At 55.0% G+C, this 27660-nt stretch overlaps 1 protein-coding gene and 1 long non-coding RNA gene across 9 annotated transcripts; one reads left to right on the top strand and one right to left on the bottom strand.

The window, feature by feature from the left end:
- MSI1 (musashi RNA binding protein 1) lies at positions 1–24932 on the bottom strand. Of its 8 annotated transcripts, none has more exons than XM_070475399.1 (15): positions 24732–24918; positions 24523–24563; positions 23874–23955; positions 23691–23775; positions 20757–20798; positions 18874–18966; positions 15236–15284; positions 14009–14091; positions 13328–13445; positions 10315–10395; positions 9073–9129; positions 4289–4357; positions 3278–3432; positions 2754–2817; positions 1–1816 (listed from the first exon to the last, which is right to left on the bottom strand). In XM_070475399.1, exons 1-14 carry the CDS (start codon positions 24788–24790, stop codon positions 2776–2778), a joined length of 1056 nt encoding a protein of 351 aa, XP_070331500.1. In that variant the 5' UTR covers positions 24791–24918; the 3' UTR covers positions 1–1816; positions 2754–2775. The 8 variants fall into 8 exon arrangements, with proteins under 8 accessions (XP_070331500.1, XP_070331498.1, XP_070331502.1 ...); XM_070475397.1 differs by having other exon boundaries at positions 3278–3465; positions 24732–24917; XM_070475401.1 differs by lacking the exon at positions 9073–9129 and having other exon boundaries at positions 24732–24921.
- A 208-nt stretch (positions 24933–25140) lies between these two features.
- On the top strand, positions 25141–26781 carry LOC139037800 (uncharacterized). The gene is made up of 2 exons (XR_011490713.1): positions 25141–25230; positions 25982–26781. It is a non-coding gene; the product is annotated as an uncharacterized lncRNA (long non-coding RNA).
- Positions 26782–27660: the final 879 nt, after the last annotated feature.

Consider the following 27660-nt stretch of genomic DNA (forward strand, 5'->3'; position numbering starts at 1 on the left):
GCCCGTTTTCAAATAATTTATTAGGAATTCAAAACTGAAAATAAAACCTGGAAAAAGAAGTTACAGATGTGGAGAGAAGAGACACCGGAGGGTGGTAACTTGCTGGCTTCGAAACACCGTGTAACATCTTTTTAAAAAAATTTCCCAAACAAACCAGAAAACGGAATTCCAAGGCCCTGAGCCCATGGGTGGGCCCAGTTGGGTGGGGGGATCACAGGAAGGGGAGGAGAGGAAAGCTAAGTCTCTCATGACTCAGCTCAAGTGTGTAGAAAATTAAAAATAAAAACCAATACAATGCAGCTTCTCTTTTATTAGGAAACATTAAAAAAAAAAAAAAAAAAAAACCACGAACAGCCGCGCATCTCAGTAACAAAGATTATTGCTTTGTGTTCTCAGGGCTAATAGGTTAAGCACCTCACACAGACAATTAACTCTCCAAAGGGGGTTTTCAGGGGAGGGGACTATGATGGGGAAGGGAGCTTAGGTTCCCAGCCCCAGACCTGGGGGAGAGGACACGGGTAGGCAGTGGGTGGGGGGGGCTCCACCCTACCACACCAGCCTGGTCACTGTTCATGAAGTCATGACCTGAGCCTCTTTTTCCTTTGAAGAGGGCCCAGGGACTCGGGGCTCTGGCCACGGGACCATCCTGGTGGGGAACTTCAGTGAGAGAATGTGGGGGTTCCCTGAGAAGCCCTTTGCTTTCCCCTGGGGTCCGCCCCTTCCCAAAGTGCCCACCCCCAATGCCCACTCATGGGGGGCTCAGGGCAGAGACCATGAAGGCCTGACCAGGTAGGGGGCGGGGAGGGGGTGACCTTTGGAGAGTTAATTCCTTTCCAGCAGTGGCTCTGGGCGAGCCCTTCTCTTCCCTCGCCCCCACACTGGTTTTTTTTTTTTGGGGTGAACGGGCCCAAGGCCTTTGACCCCATAGGGCCTGAGAGAGCGGGGCCTGCCTTGGCCACAGGTGAGGCCTGCAAGCTTACAGTAACGGTGTCTGAGAGGAAGGTACAGAAACGCGGGGTGGGGTGAGGCGATGCCCTCGCCCCCAAGGGGTCTTAGAGACGGGTGGGGGCTTCACCTCACAGTATTTACATATATGATACAGGACGGGATGGTTCCAGGGGCTCGGCCTGGCCTCCTCAGCCTGTCCTCCTCTCCAGGGCTGGAGGGAGCTGGCCAGGGGCCCACACCCACATAGACATTTTGTTCTCAGCTGGTGGGGGGGCACCTGGCCCCTTGCCCCCTGCGGCCTGGGGCTTCACATTCACAAACCTAGAAATAGTTTAAAAAACGGTTTCTTTAAAAAACAAAACAAAAAAAAAAAAAAAAGGAAAGAGAAAAGGAAGGAAAAATCAGAATAAAAAATCCAGGGTTGTGGCTGTGGCCTGTAGCAGGCCCCCTCCGCCCTCACTCTAGCTATGCACAAATACAAAAGCCTTCTTGGGGGGTCCTATGGGGGCGTGGTGGGGAGAGAGGGGCGCAGACCCGACGTGGGGGGGCGCGGAGAGGAGAACGGGGTGGGGGGTGGAGCGGGGGAGGGGCGGGTAACCGGCTAATCCAAAATAAATAAAAGCAGGTAGGACAGGGGAGGTGGGGGAAAGGGCCAGGGCCGGAAGAGGGGGAGGTTAGTAGGGGAGCCAGACATGGATGTCCGGGGGTAAGGTGGGGGACAGCAGGGCAGGGGCCGGGGGGCCCAAGGAGTGGGGGGCAGGCAGTAGCGGTCCGAGTCGCTGCGGGGAAGGGGGCGGCGGCTGCGGCTGAGGTGGCCCCGCCCCCTCGCTGGCTCACTCATGGTCCTCGTCAGCTGCAGGCCAGGGCGCTGGAACACGGCAGCGGGTTAGGGGGTCCTGCCCTCCGCCCCTCTGCGGCCCACAGAACCCACGTCTCCTCGGGCCTAAGGCCTCTTTCCCTGATCCCTTCCTAGGCAAGCTTCCTGCATATACTTCGCATCTCCTGCTCCCTGTCTGGAACCCTCTTTCCCTAGATTTCTGGATGGCTGGATTTGTTCCAATGTCACCTTTTCAGGGACTGCGCTGTGAACCCCTGAAGCAGGTAGACCTCTCACGTGCAATTTAGAATGATGTCAATTGCTCACTTCATTTTTGTCTGTAGAGGGGAGCCTTCTTGGTCTTCTACATCCCCTTTTCCCGAAACAAATGCTCAGTTAATAGTTGTTGGAATGCACAAATGGACAAACAAAGGAAATGTCGCGGAGACACAGAGCGCCCCACTGTACACAGCATGATGGCTGTGTGTGCAGGGTCTTCCCCTCCCTCTTGCTCTCTGTATATGTAGATACGTGGACAGTATCCTGTTTTACCAGTTGGATATTCTGGTGCATGCATGCAGTCTATTTAACCGCTCTGCTGTTGATGGGCATTTCAGTTATAAAAATAAATGCCTAGATGTAGAATCGCTGTGTTATGGGCATGAAATGTTTAGTCCAGATAAACCCTGCTCTTTAAAAAACCTGAGCCGATTTGCACAGGTTCCTCTCCTCCCTCATCACTGTGGAGCCCCAACAGTCTTAAAAAAAAATCTTCTGAGAAGCGGCACGTGCTGCCTTATGGTGGCTATCATTTACATCCTTTATGGAGCAGTCTGAGTCGCTTCTCTGGGTCTTTGACCATTCCTGGGATAAAGATCTGTCTCCCCACTGGCGCTGTGGGTTGCAAAAAAGTCTTATGTCCCAGACTGCGCTGCTCAGTGCTAGCCAGATGCCACCCACACACCAAGACCCCAGCCCACCTCCTCACCTCCTGCCACCTGTTTCCTGCTTCAGTGGTACCCATTGGTGAAAGCTGTGGCAATCAAGGGGCCCTGGAAAGAAAAGCATTTGACTCCTAGATTCCTGGGGGTGGCTGAGAAAGCCCAGGGGCTCCTCCTCTCTTCCGCAGGAGCCTCAGGTAAGGCATAGACCTTCTCTAGCCCTGCCTGTATCGCCCCTACTATCTACTAGGGTAGATTCTCCAGGGTAGGGCCTGAGAATCTGCAGATAACCAGCACCCTGGTAAAAAGCAGGGCACCCCTGAGCTAGAATCTAGCCTCCATGCAGGCAGAGATGCTGAGCCTCATTTGCACAGTATTCCCAGAGCCCACCCAATGGCTGGCATACAGAGGGCAATCATTAAATGCCCACTGAATGAGTGAATGACAACTCTCACTGATCCTGGGTCTCCCATCCATTATCTCTTGCCTCTCTTCTCCACCTCCCCCAACAGACAGACAAGGCCTCTCCCGCCTTCAACTTCTGGGGCCTCCAGATCTGGGAGCCACTCACCCCAAGACTGTGGCCGAAGCCAGTGCTGGGGGCGGGGCTGGCAGCGCTGATGTAACTGCTGACCCCTGAGTCCTGATTGGCTGCTCCGTAGAGCTCGGCCATGGGGCCAGGGCTGGTGGTCCCCAGGAAGCCCCCTGTGCGGCTGGGAGTCGAACCTGGAGGGGGAGCCATCGTCCAGGGGTGAGAGCCTGGCAACCCAGAAAGAAGACGGTGATAGCCCCGGCGCCCACTGTGACCCCGCAGCAACCCCCCACAACCCATCCCACCCTCTTCCCCCACCTTGACCCCTCCCCCTCGGCCTCACCCCCACACCCAGCAGAGTGTTGTGGGACCACTGCCTGGAGATTGACCAGAGTCCATCCGCCCCCACCAGAATTAGCCCAGGGCCCCCGTTATCTCTGGTCCCACGGCTCAGCGGCCTCCTTACTGACTGCCCCTCCCTTCTGGAGCCCTTCCCACCTGTCCCCCCCCCCCCCACAGCTGCCTGTGCTGTCTAAATGACCATCACTCCGCTGTTTAAAAGGTTTGGTGTGTAAAAAAATAAAAAGTAAAATAAAATAAAATGTTTGGTGTTTCCCTAGAATCTGGTTCCTTGTCTCCACTCCTCACCCCTCCACTCCACCTATGCTAACTGGCCTCCATGCCTTGGCACCTGCTTGTCCTTCTGCTGGGAATACCTTTCCTCCTCTTTGCCTTCAGATCAGAAGTTAAGAGGGGCAACCTCCTGGCAGCCCTTCCCGAGAGGCCCGTCTCTGACACCTGACTTCCCCTGGCAGGCTGTAGCATGGGATGGCCTTTTTAACACCTGCTGCCCGACCAGCCCACAAGCTCTGGAGGGCAGAGACCACACCTGTCTCCTTCCCGGCGGGCCTGGCAGGTGCTAAGTTCATAGTCCTTGAGTGAATGAATCAGTGAGTCCCTCTGAAAAGGGGTGGCCGTGGCCGTCTCCCCTCCCCTCTAGACTTCTCTGTCCCCCATCCCCCCAGCCCCCTGCACCCCAGACAGCCTCACCTGTCCCTCGAACCACAGCCGCTGCTGCTGCCGCCGCCGCCATGGGTCCGTAAGCAGTGAGGGGAATGGCTGGAAGGAAAGGTGTGGGCGCTTCAGCGCGGCGGCCGAGGGGCAGCAGGGGTGCGGGCAGAGCCTCTCTGGCCCTAGCCCACCTCAGAGCGGTCAAGCGCAGCCCCGGGCTCAGGCAGAAAGAGCTCCCTTGGAGAAAGGGAGGAGAGAGGACAGCCTCCCAGGGGTCAGCTGGGCCTCTGCTTCAGCCTGGACTTGAGGGACTCACGTGCGCAACCCAAATGTCATGGGTGGGGGTGGGCGGTGGTGCACAAGCCACATCTCATGGGGGGGGATGGGGGCGGGGCACCCCCTGAGCTGCCCTGAACAGTGCCAGCTGCTGCCGTCGCCAGGGAGGGCCCTCGGCTGAACCAGGGGGCTACTCAGCCCAGGGCTATCAAGAGATATGTCCCTCTTTCCAGCCCAAGTCAACCGGAGCCAGTGACTGACTGACACAGGCACCAAAAGCTGGGCCTGTCGCCCCAAGGACCAACGGACCGAGGCATGCATTCTCGCCTTCCCACCCCCTACTCCCCCCAAAAGATCGGGCTGAAGCTAGACTCCAGGCGACAACCCCATTCCGTTCCTTCTGCTGCTTGGCTGGCTCCCCGCACACCCCTCCTCCCGGCTCAGCACCCCTGGCCATCACCCAGGAGGAAATGACCGCTCCCTTCCCCAGGCCTCCTCAGCCCCTTTTCTCTGGCCCTCTCTTCAGACACAGGGATCTGGCTACTCCCTAGTTTGCTGTCTACACCCCCCCGCCCCGCCACCTCTACAGCGCCTAGCACCCTGTCTTGTACACAGCAGGTGTTTAAGGAATAGCAGTGATCATGCAAAAAAGGCAAAATGGTTGTCTGAAGAGGCCTTATAAATAAATAGCTGAGAAAAGAAGAGAAGCAAAAGGCAAAGGAGAAAAGGAAAGATACACCCATTTGAATGCAGAGTTCCAAAGAATAGCTAGGAGAGATAAGAAAATCTTCCTCAGTGATCAGTGCAAAGAAATAGAGAAAAACAATAGAATGAGAAAGACTAGAGATCTCTTCAAGAAAATTAGAGATACCAAGGGAACATTCCATGCAATGATGGGCACAATAAAGGACAGAAACGGTATGGACCTAACACAAGCAGAAGATATTAAGAAGAGGTGGCAAGAATACACAGAAGAACTATATAAAAAAGATCTTAATGACCCAGATAACCACAATGGTGTGATCACTCACCTAGACCCAGACATCCTGGAATGCAAAGTGAAGGCCTTAAGAAGCATCACTATGAACAAAACTAGTGGAGGTGATGGAATTCCAGTTGAGCTATTTCAAATCCTAAAAGATGATGCTGTGAAAGTGCTGCACTCAATATGCCAGCAAATTTGGAAAACTCAGCAGTGGCCACAGGACTAGAAAAGGTCAGTTTTCATTCCAGTCCCAAAGAAAGGCAATGCCAAAGAATGTTCAAACTAATGCACAACTGCACTCATCTCACATGCTAGCAAAGTAATGCTCAAAATTCTCCAAGCCAGGCTTCAACAGTACATGAAACATGAACTTCCAGACGTTCAAGCTGAATTTAGAAAAGGCAGAGGAGCCAGAGGTCAAATTGCCAATATGTGCTGGATCATTGAAAAAGCTAGAGTTCCAGAAAAACATCTACTTCTGCTTTATTGACTACATCAAAGCCTTTGACTGGGTGGATCACAACAGACTGTGAAAAATTCTTCAACAGATGGGAATACCAGACCACCTTACCTACCTCCTGAGAAATATGTTTGCAGGTCAAGAAGCAGTAGTTAGAACTGGACATGGAACAACAGACTGGTTCCAAATAGGCAAAGGAGTACGTCAAGGCTGTATATTGTCACCCTGCTTATTTAACTTATATGCAGAGTACATCATGTGAATGCTGGGCTGGATGGAAGCACAAGCTGGAATCAAGATTGCCAGAAGAAATATCAATAACCTCAGATATGCAGATGACACTACCCTTATGGCAGAAAGCGAAGAACTAAAGAGCCTCTTGATGAAAGTGAAAGAGTGAAAAAGTTGGCTTAAAACTCAACATTCAGAAAACTTAGATCATGGCATCTGGTATCACTTCATGGGAAATAGATGGGAAAACAATGGAAATAGAGAGAGAATTTTTGGGGGGCTCCAAAATCACTGCAGATGGTGACTGCAGCCATGAAATTAAAAGACGCTTGTTCCTTGGAAGAAAAGCTGTGACCAGCCTAGACAGCATATTAAAAAGCAGAGACATTACTTTGCCAACCAAGGTCCATCTAGTCAAAGCTATGGTTTTTCCAGTAGTCATGTATGGATGTAAGAGTTGGGCTATAAAAGAAAGCTGAGCACCAAAGAATTGATGCTTTTGAACTGTGATGTTGGAGAAGACTCTTGAGAGTCCCTTGGACTGCAAGATTAAACCATTTAATCCTAAAGGAAATCAGTCCTGAATATTCACTGGAAGAACTGATGCTGAAACTGAAACTCCAATACTTTGGCCACCTGATGGGAAATATTGACTCATTTGAAAAGACCCTGATGCTGGGAAAGATTGAAGGCGGGAGAAGGGGACGACAGAGGATGAGATGGTTGGATGGCATCACCAACTCAATGGAAACGAGTTTGAGTAAGTTCCTAAAGTTGGTGATGGACAGGGAAGCCTGGTGTGGTGCAGTCCATGGGGTCCCAAAGAGTTAGACACGACTGAATGACTGAATTGAACTGAACTGAACTAGGAGGAATATAACTAGGAGGGACCCGTGCCTTAATGATGGGTTGTCCTGAGCCTGGAGCTGCCTCTGGCTGGGGATGAGCACCCCCTACTGTTTGGCTCTACCACTGCAACCCTGAGAGGCCACACTCCCAGCCAGAGCCAGCATATCCTGTTCAAAGATGCGCCCCTGGGGGCTGTTTTAGTGACCCTAGCCCTGAACTGGAACTGGAGGTGGAGTGAGGGACCCTGGAAAAAAATCCTTGTGAAAATTCTTCGGTAGGTTGTTGGGCCAGGAGATGAAAATCTAGGACAGCATGCCTGCATAGTTGGCAGACGCTTTGCCTAAGATCTTTAGAGAGCTGGCACCTTCTCACTCAAGACATCACCTCCTTTGAGAAGCCTTCCCTGACTACCCCTGCTAAGGCAGCCCCTCGCCCTGACTTGAGCACCTTAGCACATCTCCTTGTTTTATTTTCCTTATGGAACCTCTCACCCGGTGCAAGTATCTTGATTTACTTGTTTATTTACTTGTTTATTCCTGTCTCCCTCCACCAGACTGTCAACTCCAGGAGGGCAGGGAGATTGTCTGTCTCGCTCCCTATTGAATCCTCACCGCCTGGAACAGCATTTGGCACAACAAATATTGATTAAATGCACAAGGAAATACTGTCATCTCTTGAAGGTGAGGGCAAAGTTCATACCCCAGACCTCCAAGAACTGCTCAGCCTCGAACCCACTGCCTCCCCAGGCCAAAATGTCTGCAGAGGGGCTATTCCTTCCCTCAGTTCTTTAAGGGCAAGGCTGGGCCCTGAGGTCTGGTTTGGGGCCCAGTTAGGCATTTCCTCAAAGCAAAACCAGCACGCTCTCATCACAACAGTAAAGCATTACTCATTTGTATAATAAGTATTTATGTCTCTCTCTAGAGCACAAGTTCTGCAGATGAGACCTTGGCTGTCTGGTTCCTTCTTTGTCTCCAGGGCTTGGCTGGCTGTCTCACACAGTAGGCCCTCAACACGAGTTCCGAGATGAGTAGGAAAGACCCCCATCTGCCCCACAACTCACTCTGCTCAGGGAAGATCCTCTATCACCCCCACCATCAGGACTCCCTCCCCTTCCTTCACCCCATGTGCCTCTTTCCCCTCCCCCATTTTGGGGGGCCCCTGAGCACCCCTTGGAAGGAAGGTCTCATCTAAAGCAGCGTCCACGCTTGTGTCTTCCACACGCGGCTAGGTTCGGGGGAGGAGTCTGGGGGTGGGGTGAGGGGAGAAGCAGATTGAACAGAGAAACCTGTTGCAGCCCACCTCATCTGCATCCCGCCCCTTGCCCCTTGCTGTGGGCCTCCGCCTCGGCCCCAGCTCCAAAGCTGAGCTGACAGGCCCAGGTGAAAACTCCAGCGGGAGAAATGGCCCAGGATGGCCCAACACATCGCCCTACTTGCCCAAGAGTTGCAAATGGGCTGGGTTCGGCCCTCAAATAGGTTTCATCTGGTCCCCGGGGAACTTAAAAATTTGAAACTCGTTGCTAATATTTGAAAATAACTGAAAAATTCATTTGAAAGTGAAGCCGGGTTTCTGGCTTCTCTTGGAAAAAATGGAATCTGAACATACCGGGTTTCTATGTTTTCTCCTGGCAGGGGCCGAGCGGAGCCACGCCCACCGCCGGAGCCACGCCCCCATCGTGTCCTGATGTCCCCACCCCGCCCACTCCCTCTGCGTTAGAGACTCTGGCTGGTTCACCTCTGGATCCCAACGCCGACACGGTGCCTGGCATACGGGAGGCGCTAGATAAATATTTGTCAAGTGGATGAATGAGTGATTTCGCCTCCATCTGCTGGGCTTGGCCCTGTGCCCTACCCTTAAGGACCATGTAGCTACGCAGACTGGCCAGTGCCTGAGGCTGCTGCTCCGCCGGAGGACTGGAGGGCAGGAGAAGAGGGTCCCCCTAGCTTTCCCGGGGTCGGTCCCTGGGTCATTCTCTTTCTCCCCCATGTGGCCTGTGAGATGTACGAAATCCGAGCGACTGACCTGTAAGCTCGGGGAGGACTGGGGCGCTCGGGAGAGGGGTCCGCTCTACACGGAATTCTAAAATGAAACGTAAAACAGCTTAGGAAGATGCAGAGAGGCCCCTCCGGCGTGGCCCAGGGAGGACGAAGGCACTCATGGGACACTGGGTGGGGGGACAGGCCATGCACAGGACCCGAGAGCTGGGGATGGGGAGAGCACGGTCGCCAGCAGGCCAAGGTGGGGATGGAGACAAAGACACAGAAAAGTGAGACCAACAGGGAAGGAACAAGTGGGCAGAGTTGCCACCTACACTCCGGGCACTGGGAGATGGTGGAGCTTCTGTCCCTGGTGTTTTTTTAAAAAGGTCTGAAGGCACTAAAACATCTCCCAGAATCCATCTTTTCTTCTATTTTGGGGGCAGGCAAGCAATGACCCTGGAGCAGCTCCGCCACCTTCTAGATGAGTCATCTTTGCAGTCACTTTCCCCTCTGAGCCCGTTTTCTCACCTAGAAAATCAGGCTCGTCCCGCCTCCCGCTGGAGATCACTGTCAGGACTAGTCAGTGTCATGTGCACAGGGGATTCATATCTGGACAGCCCAAGGTGCAAGGGCTTAGGGGACCCTCCAGAGAAATAAGACCAAAAAACAAACAAGAGCCTTGCAAAAATATGACATTTGATATTTAAAAAAAAAAACATTGAATAGTCATCATGGGAAAGGCTCAGAACTTTGTTGGGCTTCTTGCCACATATGGGAAGGGCTAATGTTGTTTTTATTTTGAATTGTAAATGAGGGTGGTGATCATGGTGGTTTTAAATTGCTTTTCAGCATTCAGGGTCTGAAAAGGTCTCATCTGCCTTGGAAGGGGCTCAGTGTAGCACATGGTCATTATGGGGGAGTCCATAAGGACAGAGTCAACTCTGGCCCTCAGTGGGGACTCCCCGCCACAAGCCTGATGCCCTTTTGGTGGAAGTGGCAACCTTGGACGGGGGTAGGGAAGAAAGGCAAGAGACAGGCAGAGGTCAGCCTGGGAGGGAGGGTGTCATGCAGGGCCACACGGGGAGCCCCACCCCCAGCTTCTCGGGAGGGGAGGGGGGCTGGGTGGGGAGAGGCGCTCCTTCCTCAGACATGCCCTTCCTTCCAAGCCTCCAGCAGGCAGACCTCCCCCCAGCCATGCACCACCCCCTGAACACTGCCCTGAGGAGTCAGACTGCCCGGGAACCGGGGACATGCGGGCAGCAGTGGGACACTGGGCGGGACTTACCGGGGAACTGGTAGGTGTAGCCAGGGGCAAGGCCTGTATAACTCCGGCTGGCATAGGTCGTGGCTTGGAAACCAGGGTAACCTGATAAGGCAAGGGGACCAGTGTCAGATGCTTTATCTACAGTTCGGTGGGGGAGGATGTATCACGAATTCCCCTCCCCATTCTGTATCATGAATAATAATCACATTTACCACATACATACTATCTGCATGCCAAGCCCTATACAAAACCCACTGCACACTTTGCTCTCTCCTTAACCCTCATAAGAATCCCAAGTGGCACCGTTAGGAGCCTCATTTTATAGGTAGAGAAACTGAGGCTCAGTGAGGAGACATTTATGGACTGAGAATAATCCAACCTATCACAGTTCTTCATGCTGTGGCTCCTGCCTCCGCCCTCTCCTCGTCCACACCCTGCCCCGCTCGCTCTCTCCGCTGCAGCCACACTGGCCTCCCTGCTGTGTTTCAGATTCACCAGCTCCTTCCCACCTCAGGGCCCTTGCACATGCTAATTCCTCTGCCTGGAACACTCTTCCCCAGGTTTTCACATGACTATGATCTCATTGTGCAAGAGGCAGCTCAAATGTCACCTCCTCAGAGAAGTGATCCCACAAAAGACCTCTCTCTCATCAGTTACAACAGTATTTATCATGTGACTCTCCCTGGTTTTTCCCTTTCAATATTTATCATGTCACCCTGGTTTTTTCCTTTCATAGCACTGATGACCAGTATCTGAACTTATCCCAGGATTTCTTCAAGAGCTGATTTTCTGTCTTCCCCACCTTTTATTTCTATCTCTCCATCACCAGAACAGTGCCTGCTACTTAGTATGCATATATTGTAATAGATATTTGCAGCTTTGAAAGAAAGATCACATAGTGAGTAGTAATGGTATAATTGGGATTCAAAATCAGATCTGACTGGCTCCAAGTCTCTTAACCATGATTCTCTATTGGTTAGAAGTGTTCTTTTCTCTCCCCCACCACCACTTTTTTTTGGGGGGGGGCCTCGACAAGCACATGTGGGATCTTAGTTCCCCAACCAGAGACCAAACCTGCTGCAGTGGAATTGTCAAGTTTTAACCACTGCACTGCCAGGGAAGTCCCCCTCCCCCACTTTTTAAAAGGAGTAAGACCAGCTAATGAATTGTTTTGAAAAGAAAATTTTCTCAAAGTTCCAAAGGAAGCTAAAGAAACAGAATAACTAAATTCAAAAACTGATTCTGGTGGATCTTGTTCTGGAGGACATAAATAGCTATATTAATTTACCCTCAAATGATTTAGAGAAAAATCATAAGCGTATCATGTGTGTGTGTGTCTACACATATGTATATATATACACATATAGAGGAAATGAGAAAAGCAAATAGGGTATGATGTTAACAGTAAGCGAATCTGGGGACTTCTCTGGTGGTCCACTGGTTAAGACATCACCTTCCGAAGGGAGTAAGAGTTTGATCCCTGGTTGTCCCCCAACCAAGTCTAATAACTCACATGCCTCTCAGGCAAAAAAGCAAAACATTAAAAAAGAAGCAATATTGTAATAAATTCAATAAAGATTTTAAAATGATCCACATTAGAAAAAAAATCTTAAAAAAAAAAACAACAGGTGAATCTGGTAAAGGGTATATGGATTTTTTGGTACTACTACTTTATTTTTCCAGCTCTTCTGAAAATGTAAAGTTACTTTCAAACAAAAAGTCAAAAAGCAAAAATAAAACTTCAGCAGACAATGTTCCACTTGGGGGGTATGCTCCTCACCCCCTCTACTTGTGGTCCCAGTCCTGACCGTCTAGCCCATGCTGCACCCCCTTCTCTGAGTCCTCGGGGCACCCCTCCCCCATCTCCAACATAAAGACCCCCTTGTTAGTGTTCTCCTGTGTATATACAGCTTGTCTCTCCAGGAAGACTGTGACCGTCTTGGGGTCCCAGCTCAAATTTTTCACCTTTGGTCAAGGGCCCCAAGCACTGCTGACTCTTGTTCATCTTCCAAGGCTCATGGTGACCTTGACCCCCCTCCCCAGGGAGCTTCCCCGACCCCCAGGTCGATTTAGGTGCCTCCTCGGGCCTCCCACAGCCTCCAGTCACTCTGTGGTGACACGGTCCATTTAATCTTGTCTCTCGCTTGATGGGAAACACAATGAAGGCAGGTCCTATTTCTCAGAAGCTGCTCAATAAATATTAATCGAACAAACAAGAAGAAACATGCTTCTCTCTACCTTCCCAAAGGCCTGTGTGTCTGTAAATGCTGTTCCGTCTGCCTGACCATTTTCCCCCTCCCCTGCTCCCGGCCCTCCCATGACTTAGCTCCTACTCAACCCTCAGACTCGGCTTAAATGTCACGTCTCTCCTAGCGTCTCCAAGTCTTGGTCAGCTTCACTATGACCATCCTCCCTTGGCAACCTACACTTCTCCATCCCAAACCTATTACGTTTTTGTTGTTTAGCCACTAAGTTGTGTCCGACTCTTTTGTAACCCCATCGCTCCTCTGTCCAGGGATTTTCCAAGCAAGTATACTGGAGTGGGTTGCCATTTCCTTCTCCAGGGAATCTTCCCGACTCAAGGATGGAACCTGTGTCTCCTGCATTGGCAGGTAGATTCTTTACCACTGAGCCCCCAGGGACTTATTTGTTTTTCCTGCCAGACCATAAAGCCCAAAGGAAAGTCACCGCTGTAATTCTTGGCATAGGGCCTGGCATTCATAGTTGCTCAATAACTACTTACTGGATGGATGAGTGGACAAACAAATCGAATGGTGGGATGGACAGTAGGACCAATTAATGAGGAGCAACTGGACCATTCTTTTGGTTACCACCAGAGGGCAGCACCCCACAACCAAATCGCCCACCTTCATTAGGACTGCCAGACCTGAGATCCTTGGTCCACACGCCCTGGGCACTGTCTGCCCAGACCTGAGGGCAGACCACAGAGGAAAGGCAACAGCCACACAGCTCCTGGGAGCCCCAGGTGCAGTTCTGGGCAGGGAGAAGCCACAGGTGCAGGCCTAGCACATACCCAGCATGCCGATGCCCAGCATGAAGGCGTCCATCCCGTAGGGCATGACTCGAGACCTCCCCCGGGCCGAGCCCGTTGGTGACATCACCTCTTTTGGCTGAGCTTTCTTACATTCCACCTGCAATGAGATCTGGTGGTCAGTCCCTCCTACAGACCCAGGGTCACAGACCCTCTCCTATTCCCTGGCAGGCCTCTTGTTCATTTCATAGTTACTATTTTTGGCGTGATCACAATGTGCTAGAGATGGGTTGAGCATGCAGTGGTTCATCAAATGCTCACACCGGCCCTGAGATGGATGGAGGTACTACTGACACTCTCGTTTTGCAGACGAGGGAACTCAGGCTCAGAGAGGCGAAGTCATCTGTCCAATGACTAGACTAGGAAGCGGTGGAATAAGAATTTCAGTCCAAGTCCCTCTGAGCCCACCAGCCATGCTTTCTAACCGCCATGTTCCTGTCCACACTTTCAGGGGGTGAGAGAACTGGCTCTGCCCCACTGCCTGTGAGGCCCCTCTGCCTGCCTTCAGAACCTCCAAGCATTCCCAGGCTGATTCAGGCTAGAGCCCCAGTCTACCTCTGCATGCCATGCACAATGTTCCCCACCAGGGATTGAACCCATGCCCCTTACAGTGGGAGCGCAGAGCCTTAACCACTGCACCATTAGGGAAGTCCACCTGCTCACCATTTTGTTGTTGATTTCATGGAAGTGGATTTCACACACTTTCTCCACGATGTCCTCACTCTCAAACGTGACAAAGCCGAACCCTGGCGGGTAAAGGCAAGGTCAGAACCAGGCCCCAAGTCATACCAACAGCACCACTCCCTTCTTACAGGCAAGTGTCTAAGAATTAATGAGAGGCTTCGACCACACCCTGGCAACCTCTCAAGTACGTGACGAGACAGGATTTCAGTTCCCAAATCATAGATGTGAAAACCAAGGCTCAGTGAAGTGACTGGTCCAAGGTCACAGAGCAAATTAGAAAGAGGCAGGGCTGTGATGCAAATGACATTCAACATGCCTTTTCTCTTCCTCAGATGCTTTCCAGAGAGGGAAATAGAAATACTTTTAAAATACACACACAAATCCTTTTAAAAATGTACATGAACATGGACAGGTATATTTTTGTATACAGATACACACACACACACACATACACACCTCTAGGTACCCACACATCACAGAGACACTTTTAACTAGTGCTCACAAAGGCATTAAGGTCCCTGTGTGCATATGAGAGTTACCCTGACATGCTAGGTCTACACAACTGTTCAGTATCAAATACGCTCACATGCATACATACGAACACATAGACACACACACCCCAGCACATATCCCACTCCCCAAACAGGTTAAAAGGCCCAAAGCTCTGAAGGCACTGGAGAAACAACCTTGCCTCCTCCTGGGTGTGCCCCAGGGGCTGGAACGGGATTTCTCAGAAGGCAAGGCCCTTGGGAGAAAAAACCAGGCAGTACGCACCCGGTGGCCCAGAAGCTCACAGAGTCAGGGCCAAGGGGGCTGGGCTCGGCCCGGGGTGGGGCGAGGGGGCCAGAGGCAGGAGCAGACTGTAGAGTCAGCCTGACCCTGGGGTGGCCGGGCCCCAGCTCTGGTTACCAGGGACAAGGTAAGCCCAGCAGACACTGGCTGGGGCGGGGGCGGAGGGCTCGGTTGCCGGGGGAGGAGAGGTCCACTCCTCCATTCCTCTCCTCTCCGGTGTCTGCAATTCGGCAAGTTTCTAGCACAGGAAACGGCGGGACAAAAGCCTTCTGTAAGGCCAGGCCGGGGAGAGGATGCAGATCCTCGGGGATAGGATGTCAGGAGGCGAGATGAAAGGGCAGCTGTGACCTGCAGCCCCCTGGCTGACCACAGGCCCCCCAGCCCGGCCTAGGAAGGAGGAGGGGCCACACTCACCTCTGTGCCGGTTGGTGGTTTTGTCAAACATCAGCATGGCATCATCCACCTAAAACAGAGCTCCCGTGGAGGACCCACCAGACCCGGGGGCCCCACCGCAACCCAGGAGCGAGGGCTCCGACACCCACTCCCCTCCTGCCCAGTCCAGGCTTTATCTTCAACCTGCTCCCTGGGTGGGGGACAGCGTTCCATCGGCAACCCCAACTGGCTGCCACAGCACCCCCGTTCAACCACCAGATTCTCCTGCAAATATTAAGCACCCACTATATGCCTGGCACTTTGCCCCACCATCTTCTCCTTGCATGGTAAGAGCCTCATTCTGTCGATGAGGAAATGGGCTCAGAGAGGTGAAGTCACCTGTCCAGGGTCACACAGCACATCCCAGATCAAGTCTGGGAGGAGTAGGAGGAGGCAGACAGTGGGTGCTAGAGGAAAAAATAGAGGAGTAAGATAGGAGATGGGGAAGTGAAAGCCTCTTTCCCACTTGCAAAAGGCCAGGAGGACAGCAGCCACTCCAGTCAGACCCAACTCCCCTCTCCTCCTACAGATCTTTTCCTCTAATTGAGGTTTCCTTTTGCTAGAGGCTGTAATTAAAGCAAGTAGAGTTCAGTGCCTGGGCTGCCGGCCTCCCACTGACTGGGGGAGGGGAAAAGAGTGGAGGAAGGGGGAGGTTCTGCATTATCCCCCATCCCTTGGACCCTAAGTCTTCTCTTCTTGCTGCTCCCTCAAGGCATCCTTTTGGATGCAGGGACAGCCAAAGGCCTTCTCTTCCCTTCCGCAGTCCCAGCTTCCCTCTGCCTACATCTGCTGCTTCCTCCTTGCCCTCTTAATTCTTCAGCCAATGTCTGCTGTCTCATGGGGTTAAGCTAAGGTCGGATTCATCCTGGGTGGAAATCAAGGGCTGCCTCTGACACTGACTCTCCCTATCCCACCTCCCACTCCAGCTGCTGACCCTCCCCCAAATGGTCAGACACCCAAGGGATCAAGGAAAACTTCCTGAGGCCTTGGGGCACAGCCTCTTCCCCACTAGCCTTTGCTCTCAGTCCAGGCTGTCATCCGCCTTGTTAAAGTGGAAAGGGCGGCCCCTGAGCTGGGTGGTCCTCCAGCTCTTAGGCACCAAGCAGTAATCGGGCCCCCGACTTTCCCCAAGGAGAAGCAGGATCCCCCACACCACTGAGTCAGGAGGCAGCTGGGTCCCTGGAGAATCTCAGGAGAAAATGACATCTCTCTGCCCAAAGAGGCGCCTGCCCTAGGGCCACACAGCTCGCTGTCACCGTGGCTCCCATCCCTATGGACCCACTCTGAGTCCCAAATCAGCTCAACCGTCCAAACCGGATGGACACTTCACGTTTGGCACAGAGAAAAGAGAAACCCGGAAAAGGGGGCTTGTGATTAAAGCACAGGCTTTGAGTAGGACCGGCTGGAGCTGGAAAGTAACCTTGGCCAGCAGCTTTAGGTCTCTATGATTCAAGTTCGTTATCTGTCAAATGGGGCGTTAGCTGTGTCTTATAGGGAGGTGTTAAAGGAGATATGCATGCAACAGTCGTAACTCACAGCACCCGGGATAGAGTAAGCGCTTAATAAATAGCAGCTGTTATTATTATTATTACCTTTATTAGAGAGGGGCTTGCCCACAGTCACATGGGGAAGGCAGGCAAAGCTAGAGCGTAAACAACTGGACACCACTGGCTTTGAAGGTTCCATGAAGGCAGTGCCAGGTCAGTCATGACCGCCCTATCCATCACGGGACTTGTGCTCCCTGATTACTTTTTGAACCAATGAATAGATGAGCCCAGCCACACCCTCCTTCCCTATCCCTCCGCTGAGTTCCTGATTCAGCCCAAATCCACCGCCCTTCCTCCAATCAACCCCTCTCGCTCCACCAGCCCTGGCCACCCCCCAAGCCCAGACCCTTCAACCCGGGCCTTGGCTGGACAGACCCGGAGTGGGCAAGCCAGGTTGAGGCCAGGGCACAGAGCAAGTAAAAGTGGTTGGGGGTCCAGGGGACCCCCCACTGGCGTCCCCTCCTGGGGCCAGCAGAGGGGAGGGAGGCTCCCGGCCCAGTGTCCTTAATAGGCTTTGGTCTCCATGGGAACCCAGGGGCAGGGGGGCTCGGGCGGGGGGGAGGGGAGGCGGCCGAGGCCTGCTGACCAGTGGGAGCCGCCAAGTTCGGCGGCCGCTAAGCCTGAGTGGCAGCCATGGCGGCTGACCATTGTTCCCCCCTCGGCGGCGGCCCCTCGATCCGGGCGGGGGGCCCCCCGCCGCGGGGCCCTTGGCATTCCCGGCTGTCCCCCTCGCTCCCTGGCAGCCTATTCTCCGGCTCCCCCTGGCCTCCCCGGGCCGGTTTCACATGCCAACGCCGATTTAGGCCCGAACAAAAGACGCGGCCGCTGACGGCTTCTCCTGGGGCCCGGTTGCCATGGCAACGCCGGCCCCGGGGGCAGGCGGCCTCCAATCACAGCTGCTGGATCAGATTAGTGCGAGCTCTAATGCTCGGCGCTCAGACACAAAGACACCCCACCGGAGCCCGAGCGGGGCCTGCTGCTTCCCAGGAGCGCCCTTCCCTCTGGGGCCCAGGCCGCCCGACCTGCCCTGGATCCGGTACCCGGGTCCCTGCGGAGGCGCCTTGAGCCTAGGCCTCTGGCCCCGGCATCGCCAGCATACGCTGGCCAGGGGACCTCCCACCCGCTCCCTTAGAGGCAGGGGGCTGGAAACCCACCCAGTCCCCAGCTCACGTCCCATTCTCAAGCCACGATTCTCTTGTGTCCTGCGCCTAATATAGGGAACCGAAAGGGCCTTGATGGGAAGGTGAGACCCAACCGGCAGCCTGTTCCACGTCTGAAAAGCCCAGGGACCCCAGCATTCAGCACAGCAAGCTCTGCTTCACCCCGAGGCTTAAGTAAAACTTGGTCCCCTCCTAGCCATATCTCCATGGCACCTTGAGATTCACACGCTCCCCTTTCTGGGGGGTGGTGGGGGACACGCTATTGTCTGATGTCACCACACTGCTTCTGCATGGACTAAATGGCCCAGAAATTTAAGTTCCAGGCAACGCAGAGCTGAGAACCAGTTCTCTGGGACTGATCAGGAATTTGGGGTGGTCTCTGCAGCCCCTCCCTGATAAGCTAAGAGATCAGCACCACCCCCCACCCCAGCTCCCACCTGCACAAGCAGGGTTCTGAATACAACTGAGAGTCATATTTATTGCCTCGTTATCATCTTTAGCAGGAAGGAGTGGGGGAAGGTACAACCACCCGGTGGACTGGACAGGTGCAGACTCCCAGGAGGCCAAGGGGGTGACTGGATTGAACTGGCTTCGGGAGCACAGCCTCCCTCAGGAGAAGGAGATAGGCAGGAGAAGGGCAACAACAGGGATAGCTACTGTGTGGCTTCCCTCCCTGGGGAGGTGTCCACAGAGTCTGAAGCCCACAGATAGGCCAGGAGCCTGAGCGCTGGGTTTGGCCCAGCCTCACCCACAAAAGGACCCAGCCCTCTTTGCGACTCTTGCAGGAATTGGAATGACCTGGCTGGACTCCGCGCTTGCTACCGACCAAAATTCCACAGGGCTTTCATACCCCGTGCCCGGCCCCCCTCCCCCTGCCCTGACCCCCAGCCAGTACTCTCCAGTTCGGACCCACCTTCCCGAACTGCTCAAAATACTGCTTCACGTCCTCCACCGTGGTGTTTACTGATAGGCCCCCAACAAAGATCTTCTTCGTTCGAGTCACCATCTGTTCAGGGAGGGAATGAGAAAGTGGGCATCTGAGTCCTGTGGCCTACCGCCACCAGCGGGGGCTCCAGCCCTCCTGCTGGGGTGCCAGCTGACAAGCTCTCTGTGGCCCCAGCTACTCAGAAGACACCCCCTACCACCACCCCGAGCTCCCCCCTTGGACTCCCACCTCTAGCCCTGTCACAGGCAGCTGTACACCCCACACCCTGGCTCGCTCCCTGGGGTCTATGTCAGGAAGTGGGTGGCTGGCTCAGTGACCCAGACCTACAGCTGTACCTCGAAGACCCCACCAGCCACTCCTAGAAGAGGCCAAGGCCCATCCCAGGGTCCCCCGGAACTTAACACCGACATTTTCCTCATCAACCTCTTCCCAACCCAACCTCTGGCAGCCCCGTGGCCCCAGCCCTGTTTTAGGAAGAACACATGGTCCTAATTACCCCAGGAGCGCATGGCTAATCCACGGCAATTCCCAGCCCCATCCTAGCACTAAAGCACCTTCTGTCACCAAACTGCTTAATGGAATTAACCCAATTCCGACCATGTGCTCCCTGGTGCGGCTTCCTTCCAATACCTGCTCCATAATTGCTTTCAGGCCCTCTGCTGGACCCTGGCAGGGATGCCCTTTTCCTGTCTCCCCAGACCTGCCCCTCTCCTTTCACTGTGGCCGGAGCTAGGCGCCATGACTTAGAATCATAAAGCCACCAATTCCCACCAACCCCTTGCAAAGGGGGAAACTGAGATCTCCCGGAGAGGGACCTAGTCCCAGGACACATGATAAATCAGCCGACTCAGGGCTCCTGCTCCCAGGACTGTAGTCAGCCCACTGCCTATCTCCTGTTTTCAACTGCTTAAAAATGAAGATGTGGCTAGTTGCCCTGGGAACTAGAATACCACTGTTAGGCCCCTGTGCCGCACCAAAAGTTTTGAGTTCTGTATGGCTCCGCTGCTCAGAGAGCTGTTTTGTGGGTACCCAGCAAAACGTGCCACAGCACCAGGGACAAAGAACACTCAGGAAGGCAGCCACAGTCATCCAAGTTGAAAGATAACAGGTGACAGATGCCATGATCCCTTTCTGCTCTGCAAGCCCAACGCACCTCATCCCAGAGGTGAGGGGAGCTGGGGGTGGGGTGGGGTACTGGGGGTCAGAGGTAGCTCCCTGACCTTTCTCTAGTTCAGCTTCAGCAGGTAAGTCTGGGCTGTATTTGAGTGCCTCCCACCCCAGAGGTGCGGGCACAGAAGTTGTGATCTCCAAAGTCACAGAATTAGAGTCCGAAGTGTGCACACGTGCATGCTGTCACTTCAGCTGTGTCCGACTCTGTGCGACCCTATGGACTGTGGCCCTCTGTGGACCAGGCTCCTCTGTCCATGGGGATTCTCCAGGTAAAAATATTGGAGTGGGTTGCCATGCCCCCCTCCAGGGGATCTTCCCGACCCAGGGATCGAACCCACATCTCTGTGTCCCACACAGTGCAGGTGAATTCTTTACCCTCTGAGCCACCAGGGAAGCCCAGAGTCCAAAACGTACTGACTTCAAACACAGGGCAATGAATCCCCTGAGGAGTTCCTCTTTCTCTCAACAAATGCAGCCCCCTCTCCCTAGTTCACCCCAGAGCACAGATGGAAAAATGCATCGTGTCTGCAATCCAGAGAGCAAGGACATCAAGAATCCTCCCTCTTCCCATCCCATGCCATGTCATTAGCACTCCACCCAGAAGCCTCTTCCATAGAAGAGAAGGATGGGAAAATCTCTACTGGTGGTACAGAGCTACTCCCAGACACAGACATACCTACCTTAGGCTGTGCTCGCCGAGGAAAGGCCACCTTGGGATCAATCTGAAAGAGAGGACAGAGATAGAGGAGGCCTGGCTATCACACATAGCCTGAGGATCTGAGGACCACTCTCATCCCAGGACACAGAGGTGGCGCAGAGTGACAGAAACCACCACGGCCTCTGGCAGGAAGATGCAGTGGTTAGAGCTGGGCTGTTGGTTTCAAATCCCACTTAACGCCGCTTCCCAGCTATGAGATCGTGCACAAATGACTTAACCTCTCTGAGCCTTAGGCCTGAGTTCACCCGCAAAATGGGCCAATACTGACATCCACCTCAAAGGGTCCTCTGCAGATTATTTGAGTTAATGCTTACAAAGCACTTGTTGTCTAGCCCTCAGCAAGAACCACAAAAAAGTAAGCACAGACTTATTCCTTCCGGCACCAGGTATACCGAAGCCCTTCCTGCCTGAGAGATACCTGTCCAGGTGAGGCAGGCGATCCAGACTGCAGGAGCATTGGGAATGGAAACGATCTTTGCCTGAAAAAGGCTTTGAGATAAGAGTTCGTAAACCACAAGGGTAGACTCCATTGTTTTCCCAACACCACCGCCATCCAACAGTCCTTCCTGATGGTGCAAGCAAACAGTTCCCTGATAGTACAGGTCGGCTTGGGGTGAAGCAGAGCACAGGCTTTGGTGACATGCAAGAGCACGGGATCTGGACTCAGAAACTTTGGGCCCCTGGACAAGTCTGTGATTCTGGTAACTTGCCTGACCCCTCTGAGCCTCAGTTCCCTCATCTGCAAAGTGGGGACAATAGCACCCACTTTTCCCAGAGGCAGCTGCATGGAATCAAATGAGATAACGCAGGTGAAAGCATTTCTTTGTGAACTGCCCTTCTTTGCACAAACAAAGGTGCTATTACCAGCGGGCCACCTTTGCCCTTGGCCGTGAACAACCAAAGGGGAAAAAGCAAGATGCACCTGGGTACTCCCAGGTACTATATTCATATTAACAAACATCAAAAGGCAGAGCTCGAGATACTGTGATCAACACAGGACCTCTGAGGCCCAGTCATTTCAGAGTTTCTTGCCACTCACGTGGGTGGACACCACTCAGAAGTTCACTAGCCAATCGCAGGGGACATCTGTCTTTCCCCACAGTTCCTTCCGTTCAAGACTCAGCCTAGTTCTAGGCAACAGACTCTGGCTCTTCACTGCCTGAATGGCACAAACCAGGGAACAGCCCTCCTGTTTCCCCCACTGGAATCTACCCACAGAGAAGGAACCTCCAAACTCCACACTGGGCAATGCCTCCTCTCTCCCCAAATCCCATGGGGCTCCAGGGATAATTACAGCTGCCCACCAAGGTACGATTTTGTGTCTCAATGTACATGTTCATCCTTCTGTTTCTCCTGGAGGCCACCAGAACACACCTCTGACATTCCCCCTGCGTAGACACTGATGGGGAGATGGTACTTAAGCCATGACCCGCAGACCCACGCACAACCAATCGCTGACACACCCTACCTCCATTCTGACTCACAGCTGGCAACATAAAACCCAACAAGTAAATAAAAGGTGAAAGTCAGAACCCAAAATAGACTCCCCACAATAAGCCTCCCTTCCACCCCCACCCCTTTCCCAGGCTGGAGAATGCCAAACACAAAGCCCCTGCCCTTTTCAGAGTCCTGCATCTCAGAAGGATGCCTATCTCTTGCTCCTTCCTCCCTTCTCTCTTCCTCTTATCCATCTTCCATGCCCCTGCCCCCCAGCTCCAACCCCAGTCCCAGCATCTCGGCTTCCTGAGTGCCGCAGAAGCCATCAGTGCATTCTGAGGACAGGGGATGGTAGGAGAACAGGCAGCTTGATGGCAGATAATCACCAAAAACAATAGGCCACTGTCTCTCCATTCCCAGCTTGGGTCACTCAGTCTGCGCCAAGAAGATCCTTTCAGGGCCGGCAAAGTTGAGGCCTGGCCTCATTGGCTCATAACCACCGGCAAGAGTGGGAGCCACTGGGCAGAGATAACAGGAGCTGGGGACAGGCGGTAGTTTAACAAATTCTTGGGCACAACCAGCTATTGTTGCAGGTAAGCAGGAGCCAGTGACTGACCCAAGCAGGGAGGCCCAGCGCTGGAGGAGAGTGGGGGAGTGTGGAGAGAGATCGCACTGTCCCTGGCAGACAGTCACCCCATCACAGAGGAGCCCTTCCTCGTTTTCTCCTCTCCCCTCTCCCCTTGAGCCGGGGCCCGGGCCAGCGCCCCCTGCAGGGCCCAAGACACTGGGAAGCGGTGGGACAGCAGCAAAATGTTCCCAGAGCCTGAATGCCCAGCCAGCGGCTTCTCCCCAGACCTAGCCGGCAAGAGTTGTTTCCAGGCAAGCTAGGGCCCTCCTCATAAATTCCTCCACGGGCAAAGCAGGTTCACATCTTCCACACAAAGCCAGGAGCTCATTGACCAAAAGTCAGGGGAGGGAGGGAGAGGAGGGGGGATTCAATGATGCTTTGCCATTGGTCTGGAATGGGGTGGTGGTGAGGGGGGAGCCAAGTACTAGTTAGAGTTCAGAGAAGCCACGGGTGGGTCACTGCAGCCCTGACTCACCCCATTTGGGCTAGGGGAGGGACCTAGCCCCACCCCAAGCTCCTCTCTGAGGCATCAAGATTAGTATGTGCAGGGAGGGGGTGGCAGCCTCATCTTCCCTCCCCGGTCCTGGAGGGACTGGGGTGGGGTGGGGATGTAATATCGTTTAACAGGCTTGGGATTTTGCAGCTCCGTCTCCCCTCAACTCGACTGACAAAGTTTCAGAGCGTGGCAGCCCTCCTACTCCGCAAACTCCCTCCTTTCTCCCGGGATCCCATCCAACTGTCCCCCCACCCCCAACCCTGGACAGTCCTGCCCCCTCTCCTCCAGCGACCTCCCACTCCCAAAAGACCCCCGAAGCCCCAAGGGCCACTCACTGTTTTGGAGTCGAGCTCGTGCCGCGACTGCGCCAGGACTTTATCCACCCCCGCCTGGTCCATGAAAGTGACGAAGCCGAAACCCCTGCGCGCCGTAGTGAGGGAGAGGCAGATGGTTACAAGGCAGAGAGTGGCGGCGAAGCGGGGCGAGCCGGGAGCCAGAGGAGGGGGTGAGGGGCTCACCTGGATCTCTTGGTCAGGGGGTCCCGCATCACCAGACACTCCTTCACCTCCCCGAACTGGCCGAAGTATTCGCGCAGCCCTTCTGTAACCACACACCCGCCTTCGGACCAGCCCGCGCCCCTGCGCCCTTCCCCCCTTCCCCCGTCCTTTGCCCCCAGTGACCCCGGCGCGGCCCGGCCGCCCCCGCGCCCGGCAGCCTGCACGCTCTCCAGCGCTTCCCCCCACCCCTGGTCTTCACCCGACTCCCCTGGAGCCTCCTGGCGCCCACGGGGGCCCCAGGAAGCCGAGGGCCGAGCAGGGCTGGAGGGGGGACGGCTCCGGCCGGGTTCCCGCCGCTCCGGGAGCCTCCTCACAAAAGTTTGAGCCGCAGGTGCGAGCGGAGTTGGCGCTGCCGCCGGCGGGTCCCCGGGGCCCAGCCCACCCCCCACCCCCGATGCCCCCTGAACCCCTCATCTCCTCCCCTCCACCCGCTGGGCCGTGCGCGCTTGCCGATCGCCCTGCGCTCTCGGGGTCCCCGGGCGGGGCGCGAAACGGCGCAGGGGCGCCCGGGGTCAGCGGGGCGCAGGGCCGGGCTGGGGTGTCCGGTTCCGGGGCGCCGGGGGGTCCCGGGTGCCCCGCCGGGCCGGCGGGCGCTCCCGGGCTCGCTCACCCTGCGTAGTCTGCCAACTGAGTCCCCCGATGAACATCTTGCTGCGGAGGAGGAGAGACACAAAGGGCCCGCGTGAGCGCCGGGCGCCCGGGCGCAGGGGGCGCGGGCCCGGGCCCCGGGGAGGCCCGGCCCGACCCGGATCGGCCATGTTGGCGGGGCCGGGGCGGGCGCGGGCCAGGGAGGCCGGGCCGGGCCGGGCCGGGACGTACCAGGGGTCGTGCGGCGAGTCCGGGGAGGCGAGGCCGGGCTGGGGCGCGTCAGTCTCCATCGGGAGCCGCGGGCGGCGCGGGCAGCGGAGCGGCGGCGGCGGCGGCGGCGGCAGCGCTCGGCGCGGGGCAGATGAGGAGCGCGGCGAAGGGGGCCGGACGGACAGGCCATGCTGCCCCCTCCCCCGACCCCGCTCGAGCGGGCGGGCGGGGACGGCCGAGGGGAGGGCCCGCCGGGGGCCGACCTGCCGGCTCCTCCCCCCGCCGCCCTGCGAGCATAAAGCCCAGCGCTCGCCAGCCCGCCCGCCCGGGCGCTCGCGGAGGCGGCGGCGCCCGGACCCCGCTCCCGCCGGGCTCCCGGGTCCCCGAGGGCAAGAGAGACCCCCCCGAATCCCGAGGCGGGCCGGGACCTGGGCGCGGCCGCACCCCCCACCCACCCCGGCACGGGGGCCGGGCCGCGGGAACGCCCTCCCGGAATGAAGCGCTTCCCGGTGCCTTCAAGGTAGCTCGGTTCCGGATCGGGGACCCCCCCCCCCATCCTTAGTCCTCTCTCTTAGTTCCCCGCTATCTAGAATCTAAGAAATCCCCAATCTCCCTGGGTCGGGTGGGAGATAGCCCCCCAATGCCCTCACGTTCCAGCTGGTGAGGATCCCTCCATTCCCCCTGTCGGAGCGAGAATCGCCCTCCTGAGCCCCCAATTTCCGCTAAACCTAATTTAAAGTTCCCTTCTCGGCGGCCCTCGGTCCACTCCCGGTGTCCCCTACCGCCCCCCTCCCCCGCAAGTCCAGTTCGGGGAACCCTCTCGGTGCCTCGCGTCCCGAGCGGGGAGCCTCCATCAGCACCCCAGTAGAAAGAGTGTTAGTTTCCCTCGACCCTTTCTGAGACTCCCTCTCGGGTCCCCCCACCCCCAACCCCTTCCATTCACAGCCGCGGACTATTCTATAGTCTTTTTGAGGAAACCCTCCTGCTGCGAGCTCGGGTTCTTCGTTTGCCGGTTGCCCACTTCCCCCACCTCCCCAGTGTGAGGAATCGCCACCGTTTGCCTCACTCCCCGGCTAACTCTGGTCAGCCCTACTCGAACTTCTGTCTAGATTCGGGAAAGCAGGTCCCAGAGGCTCACCGCCCAGTCCCTATGGAGGCTGGGGGAAAGGTCAGCGCCTCCAGAGGGCCCCCCCTCCGCTTCCAGTTTAGGAGCCCGTTGGCTCAGCTGTGCACCTTCCTCTTTGAATGACCGCCCCCCCTTTTTTTTGCAGAGTTCTAAACCCCACCCCATCGGATTGGAAGAACCTAAGATGCCTGCCCAGTGCGTTTGGAGTTACTTCTCTCTGTCCGTCTCAACTTAAAGGGCTCCCCATGGAGGCAAACGCCTTCCCGTCTTCCTTCTCCCCACATCCCCATCTTCTGGGTCTCTGAGACCCTCTAGTGCCTTTGCCCTAGGCTCTTGGGAGCCATCTCGCCCACCCCTGAAACGCCCTCCCTCTAGCCCGGCTAGTCCACCCTGGATCGCGGGCAGATTCAGGCCACTCTCCTACCCCATCTCCAAATCCATAGGCTCTCGTCAATTCCCTGGCAGAAACCAGTCAAGAAAGGGTCAAAGCAGGAGGCTAAGCAGCCGCTCCTCCCCAAATCCCCGCGGGGGGGGGGGGGGGGGGGCGGTCTCAGCGCCACACAGAACCCCCCCCCCCCGCCCCGCCCCAAACTCACCTCCACTCCTTCCCTCACCCCCCTTCAGTCCACTCTGCCTAACCCGGTGACAGTCCTCGCTGACAAGCCCCTTGCTCACCTTGACCTCCACCCTCAAGTCAACCACCTTTTATTAATGTGTGCAGGAGCTCTGGGCAACGTAAACCTGACCTCTGGAAGGATGCCCATCCCCCTCCTCTCAGTATACTTTCCCCGCCCCCCACCCCAGCCACCTCTGCTAGAAGAACGTGAGAGACTCAAGTTAATGGTTTCCTTGGGGACTTTCTGGGAACACTCAGCAGGTATATCCTGCCACCCTGTGTGCATAACACTAGAAACAAACTTGCTTTTTCCTGTTTTTACCATCTGACTGGTTCCACAATTTCTCAGACACCCCCAGACTGGGGGTGGGGGGTGCCCCCACACATGGTATTTCTCACCATCTTAATACAAACTGGAACATCAGGTGTGTACTGGAGGAGACATGGATAGGGGTCAGCAGGGTGCCTCTCCGGTGTTAGGGAACTAACCATTCCTAGGTCTAAATTTCAGGTTTCCTGTGTGTAAAATGGGGCCAATGAGGAGATAGGAGGAGGGAGCCCCAAGCGCCCATGAGCACTGATTTTGGTGCTAGTGCTGTTGGGTACTGGCTGTTGGAGGGTGGGAAATGGGTAAGGATCATTTGTCCTGAGCCGGCCAAGCCGGGTGAGAGAGGATCCATTTATTATCCTCCTCGTGCAGGACCTCAGAGGAGGAAGCGTCTACTTGTTGTCACTACCTGTCACGTGTGGGGTGAGTTTACAGAAGTCCCCTCCCACTGCAGGTTCATCTCAGTCTCACTGCTTCCTTCCACTTTGTTCACAGTAGGGGCAAGGAATCCTTCGAGGGGTAGCCTTCACAGGACAGTGCAGCTGTAAATGGATGGTCCTCATAGGAAAATGGAGATCTCAGCGGCATTAAGGAAAAAATGATTTTTAGAGCAACTGGCCCAGACCCCAGAATCAGGAGATTAGAGGATTCGGTTCCAGTTCTTTCTCTCTAGTATGACACACCCTGAAAAACCACTCAGAAAATTAAAGCATAAATTGCTTTATACTTAAAAAAAAAAATCCTCTCGAGAAATACAGTGGGTCAATGACATTCCACCCAAGTACCAAGATGCAACTTGGCACATTCATTCATTCCACAAATATTTATTGAACAGCTGCTACCTACCAGACACTGTCTTAGGTGCTGTATTCTTAGCAGC

Source organism: Odocoileus virginianus, chromosome 12 (assembly GCF_023699985.2).
Source record: "Odocoileus virginianus isolate 20LAN1187 ecotype Illinois chromosome 12, Ovbor_1.2, whole genome shotgun sequence".
NCBI classification, from domain to species: domain Eukaryota; kingdom Metazoa; phylum Chordata; class Mammalia; order Artiodactyla; family Cervidae; genus Odocoileus; species Odocoileus virginianus.

What these genes read in the sequence shown, in the direction of transcription:
- MSI1 (XM_070475394.1), bottom strand. Translation starts at nt 24,790, where the DNA reads ATGGAGACTGACGCGCCCCAGCCCGGCCTCGCCTCCCCGGACTCGCCG. An exon ending in CAGTTGGCAGACTACGCAGG is followed by an intron (nt 23,956 to 24,522) that starts GTGAGCGAGCCC and finishes GTGTGGTTACAG; the next exon opens with AAGGGCTGCGCGAATACTTC. An exon ending in CTACACCTACCAGTTCCCCG is followed by an intron (nt 9,130 to 10,314) that starts GTAAGTCCCGCC and finishes GTTTCATTTTAG; the next exon opens with AATTCCGTGTAGAGCGGACC.